Source organism: Chaetomium globosum, genomic scaffold, assembly GCF_000143365.1.
Source record: "Chaetomium globosum CBS 148.51 scaffold_4 genomic scaffold, whole genome shotgun sequence".
Taxonomy (NCBI): domain Eukaryota; kingdom Fungi; phylum Ascomycota; class Sordariomycetes; order Sordariales; family Chaetomiaceae; genus Chaetomium; species Chaetomium globosum.
In genome coordinates this window covers 4007490-4016285 of record NT_165979.1, presented here as the reverse complement: position 1 = coordinate 4016285, position 8796 = coordinate 4007490, and the positions used below count along the sequence as shown (strand labels likewise).

Below are 8796 nucleotides of genomic sequence, written 5' to 3'. Positions count from 1 at the left end.
GGGAGTGGATGCGCCGATTCCGGGGGAGAGGTTGCCCTGAGGCGGTGAATGCCGGGCAGCGGGGGACGGAGAGCGGTGGTGGTGGGTCGCCGACGCCGGCTTCTGGGGCTGCTGGTGCGGCTGAGACGTCGGGGTCGGAGGGCGGGAAGAGGGTGCGGTGTCGTGGATTGTCGCGGAGGAGGGCGGGGTCGCGTTGAGTAGGGGTGGCGAGGTGATTCGTTTCTTCTTGGGTTGACAGTGTGGTGATGGCGGCCTGGTCGTCGGTTCAATTCTTATGAGGAATGTTTTGGCAATGCTTTTCGGTTCTGAGATGGGCCCGGTCCCTCTACTTGTTTTCTTCTTCGGTTCTTCCCCTTTACCTCTACCGCCGTTGAACAACGTTCAAAGAGCGGTTAGAGAATGGGTACCAAGAGTGTATTTTTATGCTATAGTTACTTGTGGTTGCTTAGCCAACAACGTTGGACTTTATGATGGATGAGTCTGGCCAGCTTCTGGATTGCCAGGGGTGGTGTGTGTGAGGGGGTTGGCTAGTTTATAGTTACCTACCTAGGAGAGTAGTTGAAGAGGGTATCCGTATCTCTCGCTCTCTTTGTGTTTGTTTCCGTCGTGGGAAATGAGAAAAGAGGACTTCAGTTCATTTACCTAACAGGGCAATCGTCCGGAGCGTCCCCACAAGCAATTACGCACTACGAGGTTGGTATATTTAGCGGTAGCACGACAATAGCTCAACGTAATCGCCTATTTTCCATTTACTATATATAATATTCAAAATAGCACGGCATAGTCACGTACTTGTACATAACCTAGATACAGGCAGGGCAACCAATCTCGGCTTCAGGACTTGGAGACCCCAGAATAGGAATAAGATTTCCATCCTTCAACAACAATCATCACCGCCTTTCCAAGTTACTCCTCCAACCAAGTCCTTCAACGCGTTCTGCGGACCGTCCGGGGTCGGCGCAGAAAGTTTCAACACTTCATTGCTCGTCGCGGAAGCCACCCATTTTTCGTCCTCAATGGAGTCCAAAGAATGCTTCACAGACAGGAGGACTCCCTTTGATGATGGCATTGCCGCGATCATGGCCTCCACCCACGACATATCCCCGAAACTGACATTCTCGACCCGCGTGCCAATATACTCCTCCACCAGCTTCACGATTTGTGGCCCAGTAATATCCTCAGGCCCATTCACAACATACCTTGCTTTGTTGTGCGGCGAGGGATCTGCTTCAGCGAGGAGGTGAGCTGCCAGAACACCAATCTCCCATGGGTCGATGATGGCCAACGGGGCGTGCTCTGGCACCATCAACCGTAGCGTGTCCTGCTTCCCAGTCTTGCGATACTCCTTGATCAGCGCCGCAGCAGGACCGACAGCAAAGTTGGCGAAGAGGTTGGGCTGAAGCGAGGTCCACTGCAGGGCGGCGAACTCGGGCGAGCTGAGTAGAGCCTCGACCGCCCAGTGCGAGCGCGGGTAGTAGGCGACGCAATCCGGCCGGACGTTTGCAGCCGCTGTAGAGATGCGGACGACGTACTGGATGCCCGCCTGGAGCGCTGCGAGGTGGAAGCCCGATTCTTCGGGGAACTGGTTAGGTTCGGTGTGGGATGCAATGAAGGCTCGGGTGACTCCTTGCTTCCGTAGCCAGTCGGCCGTGATCTCCACCCAGTTCTTCTCCAAGAACTCGACGCCCGGGAGGCCTGCAAGCCGTTGTGCTACCGGGTTTTCCAGGGATCGTGTTAGGGCGATGATCCGGCTGCCGGACAAAGTGTTGCTTGTTTCCAGCAACTTGGAAAGAGTTTCAACCACTCCTCTACCGGTGTTGCCAGTAGCACCAACGACAAGAATGGTTGCAGTCATGGTGGCCACGGTACCGATGGTAGGTTAGGTTGGCAACGGTAAGTGGTAATTAGGTTGGGAAAAATGTATAGTTTATCGTGAAGAAGACTTGGGAAGAATAATCTTGGATTCCGATACCAACCCCAAAGTAAGGGGGACACATGGCGTCATTATATCTATTCATTGTCGGACGTAAAAACTTCGGATATAAACCTCAGCCTGCCGTTGGATATCGCCGAGATCACAGAATTTGTCAGACAGCCCCCAATTGCTTCCAGAAACAGCCCGGTATCCGCCGGGTGCCAAGTACCAAGTTTATAAGCAACGCAAAGGCTGGTATAGCTATGCGGACGGGATAATGTCGCTCGGGGAGTTCTGTGTGGGCATGTCTTACAAATAAACTATTATGGCGATCTGGTGGCAACCGTAGGGGCACCAGAATAGCTCCATTCCTTTTGTTATAGCAAATATCTCTACAGGTGCATCCCCAAATTACGTCTAAAATCTATCACACTTCAGGCAAGCAACTTCAGAATATCGGCCATTCGTGTCTCCTTCGTCTTCTTCTGCTTGGTCTGCTTCTCCTGGAAAGCCTTATTGACAAGCTCTCTCTTTTCCCCTTGGATGTCAAGCACTCGCTCCTCGACGGTGCCCTCCATTACCAGGCGCCAGACCGTTGTGGGCCGGGTTTGACCCAAACGATGGACACGGTCAACAGCCTGGTCCTCGATGGCGGGGGCCCACCAGCTGTCAGCCAGAACGACCGTGTCGGCTGAGACCAGGTTCAATCCGACACTGCACACGCTCAGACTGGCGGGCATAATGCGGGTAGCGGGGGTCGTGGTCGAGATGCGCGAATAGCGGCATCGCGTTTGGACGTATTTCATGCTGTCCGTCGATGCGGGGTGTAGGTGTACCCCGCCTCGTCCAATTGCCGCTGAATGACGGTCAGGAACGATGTCCATTGAGAGAAGATGATCACCTTGGATCCATCGTTTTTCAGAGTAGCCTGGAGGATCTTGAGCAGTGCTTCGGTCTTGGAGCTCTTTGTCTCTGGGTCAAGGCTCTCCTCTTCGTCTTCGGCAGAGTGTTCAGGCGCCGGTTCGACCAGCTTGTCCTCGGCCAGCTCGGCGCGGCACATGGGACACTTGTGCTGTATCTCAATGACCCTGGAGATACAAGCACGGCAGAATGAATGCTTGCAGTGAGTGATGACGGGGTCCGTCAGGTGTTCCATGCAAACAGGGCATTCCTCTTGGCTCTCGATTATGAGCTGAAGCGCTTGTTGCAGGAGCGCACGGTTCTCGTCATTGAGCAGGACGGTGCCCTCCTCTTCAAGGAGCTTCATGAGATCGGTGATGCGGTCCTTACATAAGGTCCAGTGGTTGCATCTGTATTCGTCAGTCCCGGTCTGTTGAAATGAAGAAAAGGCACACACGTTTGGCGAAGGCGGAGTAGTCTCTCGAGAACGCCTTGAAATCTGCCCTTTTGACCCGACTTCGACTTGTTCTGAAAGTCCTGCAGGGCGCCTTGGGCCTCGGAACTGTCCAGTGTTAGCGGTATCCCAAGAGGCTACGGGTATGAGCCATATACATACAGCAAAGCCTCGTATTTCTTCTTTTCGCCCGCCCAAAAGGTAATACGGTGAATGTATTCGGTCTTGGCCGGAAGTTTAAGGTCAACAAACTTCATGTCCTTCCGCCGACGGAGACAGACATCTTTCATGAGGGACTGCAACAAGGCCTCGGCGCGGGTTTCCCCGAGTGCTAGAGGCCGTGCAATGACGGTGTTGAAGATATCAGACTGTTCAATGCCGCCTGTAATATGGAGGAACTTAACAAGGGAGTGAAGATCCTTGATATTATTGACGCTAGATGTTTTGGTCAGTTAAAGGAAAAAAGGTGGGTCACGCTTTAAGCTTACATTGGAGTTCCCGTAAGAACCAATCTTGATTTCGCCTTCAACTTGCAGGCAGCCTCAGCTGCTTTTGTTTTGGCGTTGCGGATGGTGTGGCCCTCGTCTAGAACGATCCGGCGCCAGTCGAGTTTGGACAGAGGGCCGCCTATCGTTGTGTCGCTAGTCAGGGTACCGTAGCTTGTGATGACAACCCCAAATTTGTTCAAGGACTTGGCGGCAGTCTGCCGGGAGGCTCCATGGTAGATGAGCACTTCTGGTAGGTGTTCTTCAGAGACGTGGCGCTTGATTTGTTGTTCCCAGTTGCTCATCACACCAACTGGCGCAACGATGAGCGTGCTCCCCGGCCCACCGGTCATGATCAGACTGATGACTTGAAGCGTCTTGCCCAGGCCCATGTCGTCGGCTAGGATTCCACCAGATAGGAGATCAGGGGGCGCCGCAACGGTAAAGTTGGTGGCAATGTTGACGTATCGACCTTTGGCATCGCGCTTCCAGAGCTGGACAGAATTTGGAGAACCAGGTTCCGGAAACACGGGGTTCTCCTTCGCTGTGAGCCAAGCAAGGCCTTGAAGCTGATACGGCAGCAGCTTAGCGCACACTTTGTCGGGTTGTTCGGCCTGAGGCATTCCGGCGAGTTGGTCTTCATCCATGGCCAACGTCTGGGCAATGTCTCCACCGGCACGGAAGTTGACAGTTTGGCTGGTCTGAGCCAGTTGCGCCAAAGAAACCTCTTCTTTCTCAGCGGGCGCGAACCCAGCAGTACTTCTGCTGGCCTTCAAACCCAAGGTTTTCCGTTGTTGGTCGTTATCCTTTCGGGTCTGCTTGAGCTGTGTGGCCTTGACGAGTTTGTCTTTCTTCAGACGCTCCTCCAGACTAGCCCGGCCAAGGGCGTCGCCGGTTCCGTAGATGTACATGCGAATGGGGCAATCGTAGAAGCCCTTCTCGCCAATGAGAATAGCTTCAATAGTGATATCATTGTTATCCTGACGGCCGTGAGCACTCACTCCTATAATAAGGGGGGATAGTTGCCATATCTGAACGTACCAGGTATGGGGCAAGCCTCTCAGCGACTGTTCTCGGGATGTGCCCGATCTGTCTTCCGAGTACATTGTCCACCCGAATTGCATTTGGATCATACTGGTGATTTCGGGGTTAGCCGAGCGAGCGGAGCCCGGCACCGAGACATGTCGAACGCACCTGATTCGAGGGCTCTCTTTTACAGATCACCACTTCGCCGGCGGTAGCCATGCCATTGTAATATCTCACACCCACAATTTTGCCGTCTGTAGAGTGGGTGTTAGACTCGCGACATCTAAAGTGGGCAACGCAAACAAAACATACCAAAAGAGCCATACAACTCTCGTTGGGGGCCATCATCACTTTGAGTGAGATCCTGCGTTGAGGGTTCAGGCTCATCGTTTTCAAGATGCCTTTGGGTTGCATTCGGTACCGAGGTCGCGCTGGATGACGATTGACCTAACTGAGGTGCAGCGGGTTGCGACCTGTTTGACGCAGAAGGATGGCGCGGTGACTTGGCGGGTCGGGTGTTCTCGTCACCACCGGTCAAATCGACGACCTCACGGGGCCGTTTGGTTTGACGCGGCATTGCGAGTCAGTTTAAATTGGGCCAAAATGAAAACACCAGAATCACAAATCACTGCAGCAGTTCTTGAAATGAAACGTTCCAGACTCAATGAGACATGCGTCCCGCAATGATGCACAAAGTGTGGAACGCGAGGAAGGTGGATTGGCTGCTTACTGTGCAAAGAACTTGATGGCTGAAATGGGAAATGGAACGCGACATCCTAGTCTGGCGATGCGTGCGCACGTGACTTAGATCGGGGTTGGCAAGGCTGGGAAACAACCCGAGCAGAAAGGGAAGTGGGGGACGGCAGGCCCCAATCCGACCCGACGCTTTTCCCATCCTCCAGTAGCACCCTCTAGTCTAGCCAAAAAGAGCCGAACACAAGAATAAAATAAACACAATATTCAGGAAAAAATAGAGACGGAGGGAAAATATTCAGATAACAAACGCCAAATAACGAGGGCTAAAACAAAACCCTTTAAACTTCCGGATATTTTTTGTTTCGCTCCTACAAATCGAGCATCTACATCCAAGTACGTACACTTGGAACCCGGCTTTTTTTGACAATATCTGCACAGTACTTGTGATGGCTCCATGATCGGCCTCTTCTTACCCGCTCTTGGTAGCCAGGAGCCATGGCAGCTTGGCTATGTAACGCTGGGCTGATATGGTGGTCAGCGAAGCAAAGAGCCCCGGGAGAGTGAGTAGGGAGCATTTTAATGTTATTAAAGAGGAGGTGATGTGAGTTGTGAATTAACTGACCTTTACCTGTTCCCTTGGACTTCTCCACGTTCTGCTCTGTTCAACATGCCGGAAACAGAGGAGTACCAACTTCGCCCGCTGGGCTGGGAGAACGACCCGGAGGTGGAGAGGCTGAGGTTCTCCAGCCTCGATTACCTCGCTGCCTGTACCTACAACAGTTACGCTTTATTTTTTAAACTGAAAGATGAAGAGAGGGCCAAGACTCTCGCCGTTTTGAAAGAGGGCCTGGAAAGGACATTGGCACAATGCAGGCAGCTGGTCGGGACAATCGAAAAGAACGACGACGACGATGACCACTCCTTCGTTAAGAAGCGAGACAGCACCGTTAAATTCGTTGTCAAATACTTCGAGGAAGAAGACGACACACCCTCCATGTCGGACATCGAGAGGGCTCACTTTGCCTCGTCCTCCCTCGGAGACACCGGCCGGTTTGTGGTTGAGGGTATGTCATATGGCGAGAAACCCGAGTGTTTGCCAAGCACGAAGCCCGTCGTTTCGGCGTTCCAGGCGAACTTCATTACTGGCGGGCTCATTTTTGTCGCCAACACCCATCACTACTCCAACGACGTGATGGGATGGGCCAACTTCGTCTATCAGCTAGCCGACAACTGCAATTCCATCGTCAACCTGACCGCGCCTCCCTCATGGGACTCAGCGAACTTAGATGCAACTCGGTTCACTGCCTCCGACTTCCCTTCTGCATCAAAGGTTGACGGTCCCACGTCCCCGGAGCGCCATCCTCTGTTGCGCGAGCATGCTGCGCTCTTGTTCCACCTCCCCAAAAGCAAGGCCGAAGAGCTAAAGGGGCTCGCTACGCCAGCCGGGCAATATCAAACTATCCCTTGGGTTTCGACTTACGATGCCTTTTCAGCCCTCCTATGGCGCGTCATTACCCGGCATCGCGTTGCTCTTTACAACCCGGACCTCGACGAAACACCCACCCTGATCGAAGGAGTCAACATGCGGGCTCGAACAGACCCGCCCGTGGCCCAGGCGGCTGCAGCGCAACTTGTTCTGGGTGGCGATCTCAGCGAAGTACCCGGATCCCCTCACTATCAAGGAGATTGCCTCCCTAGGAGACGCGGTCCCCCTTTCTCTTCTGGCGACCAAGATCCGCGGCATGACTAACAGTATGGACCAAGCAGCGCTGGACCAGGTCCTTGCCATGCTGGCTCCCATTCGTGACAAGACCTGCCTGTTTTCGAGAGTTGACTCATTCCCGCCCCTAACGGTGGTTATCACCGACTGGCGGTTAGCTGCCGTGTGTGAGAAGGCTGACTTTGGCTTTGCCCGGCCATGCGCTTTCCGGCATTTCTTCGATGCCGTATCCGAGGGTCTGATTGTGGTCTATCCACCTCGCATGTTTGGGAGTGATACCGATGAGGGCTGCGAGTTTGTGGTCACGATGGAGAACGAGATTGTGGAGGCGGTCTTGGGTGATCCGGATATGAAGAAGTATTTCGAGTTCAGAGGGTACGAGGTGAAAAGGGGCGTAGAGAGTTCGTTGGGATAAACATCAACGAGGACGCCGAGGTGGTGAAACGAGATGCATGTAGATCGGAGCGTTGCTAACAATTGCAGTTAAAATAAGTTACAAACTTTCCACCAGTTACCATTATCCTCCTCCATTACACAAAGTCAAACTCAACCTTAGTTCCTCGCTGGCTTAACCACCCAACACACCGCCCAACAGTCCTCCGCCGCCCTTCTTACCACTCTTCAGGCTCTTAGTAAAAGACCCGAGACCAAGGCCCTCGAGGACACGGTTCAGGCCAAGGGTTCCAAGTAAACCATCAACAAGGCCGCCAAGTCCAAGTCCACTCAGCTATCTAACAGTTAGCATCGCGCCTCTCATCCAACTCTCTTCAGACAAAGACTTACCAGCCTGCCCACAAGGTTAAGCACACCAGCCAGCAACAAGCCAACAGCCGCCAAGATCTGGAACAGCGGCTCATTCAGCAAGCCCCAGAGCGGGTTCAGCTCCTTCTTCGCATGAGGCATGTCCTCGAGCTTGCGCTTGGCGTTGTCGATGCACTGCGTCACGTCGCCGGTGAGATCCTTGAGGACCTCGGCGAGGTGATACTCCTCGGGCGTGGCCTCGCGCGCCGCCGTCTTGTGCTTGGCGTTGGCCGAGATGCGGCCCTCGGGATCGAGCCCCTTGATGATGCCCTTGGCTTCGTTGAGGATGCGCCCGCCTTCTTCGATGAGCGGCCGGACTTCCTGCACGAGCGCCTCTTCGTCGCGCTCGTCTTCGGGGGTGCGCTCGGCCTTGTCAATTTTCTGTGATCATTGTTAGTAAGGTAATAAGTATAGGGGTGAGTTTCTCGAGATAACCCACCTCGGTGATCATCTTGCAGATGGGGCGGATGCTGTCGAGACACTGCTCAATGCAGATCGACATCTGCACGGCGAGCTTCTTGTCCTTCTCAGCCTGCTCACGCTTCTCCTTCTCTTCTGGGGACTCCTCCTCTTTGGGTTCTTCGGGAATGTCTTCGAGGAGGGAGCAGCGGCCAACTGTGTTGCCCTTGTAGTCGACAACGTCCTCCCGTCATTGTTTATGTCCGTTCCGGATCGATATTGAGCTCCCCCTCAGGTGAGCTTTCCCATCACGTTACCGTTTGCGTCTATGTCTTTATCCTCCTGGTTTACCCCGCGGCATACTTGTGTTCTTTCTGCGCACAATTGTCTATGGTCTCAA

The 8796-nt window shown here is 53.6% G+C and overlaps 5 protein-coding genes across 5 annotated transcripts in view; 2 read left to right on the top strand and 3 right to left on the bottom strand.

Moving 5' to 3' along the window:
- CHGG_05024 (uncharacterized protein) overlaps positions 1-197 on the top strand; it is a gene marked incomplete at both ends in the record, with an annotated part of 1207 nt that extends 1010 nt beyond the window's left edge. The window contains one exon of the mRNA XM_001224237.1: positions 60-197. Coding sequence (XP_001224238.1) covers positions 60-197 — 138 coding nt within the window. The remainder of the gene's footprint in view (positions 1-59) is intronic.
- Positions 198-877: 680 nt separating this feature from the next.
- Positions 878-1855, bottom strand: CHGG_05023 (uncharacterized protein; the record flags this gene model as incomplete). The annotated part of the gene is made up of 1 exon (XM_001224236.1): positions 878-1855. The coding sequence occupies one exon, from the start codon at positions 1853-1855 to the stop codon at positions 878-880; it is 978 nt and encodes a 325-aa protein (XP_001224237.1).
- A 494-nt stretch (positions 1856-2349) lies between these two features.
- On the bottom strand, positions 2350-5357 carry CHGG_05022 (uncharacterized protein; the record flags this gene model as incomplete). The annotated part of the gene is made up of 6 exons (XM_001224235.1): positions 2350-2722; positions 2791-3225; positions 3432-3704; positions 3758-4785; positions 4949-5034; positions 5093-5357. 6 exons carry the CDS (start codon positions 5355-5357, stop codon positions 2350-2352), a joined length of 2460 nt encoding a protein of 819 aa, XP_001224236.1.
- A 786-nt stretch (positions 5358-6143) lies between these two features.
- Positions 6144-7611, top strand: CHGG_05021 (uncharacterized protein; the record flags this gene model as incomplete). Its single annotated transcript, XM_001224234.1, has 2 exons — positions 6144-7052; positions 7102-7611. The coding sequence occupies 2 exons, from the start codon at positions 6144-6146 to the stop codon at positions 7609-7611; spliced, it is 1419 nt and encodes a 472-aa protein (XP_001224235.1).
- A 153-nt stretch (positions 7612-7764) lies between these two features.
- Positions 7765-8796, bottom strand: part of CHGG_05020 (uncharacterized protein) — a gene marked incomplete at both ends in the record, with an annotated part of 2583 nt that continues 1551 nt past the window's right edge. Inside the window, 3 exons of the mRNA XM_001224233.1 lie at positions 7765-7923; positions 7980-8378; positions 8437-8640. Of these exons, the coding sequence (XP_001224234.1) occupies positions 7765-7923; positions 7980-8378; positions 8437-8640 (762 nt within the window). The remainder of the gene's footprint in view (positions 7924-7979; positions 8379-8436; positions 8641-8796) is intronic.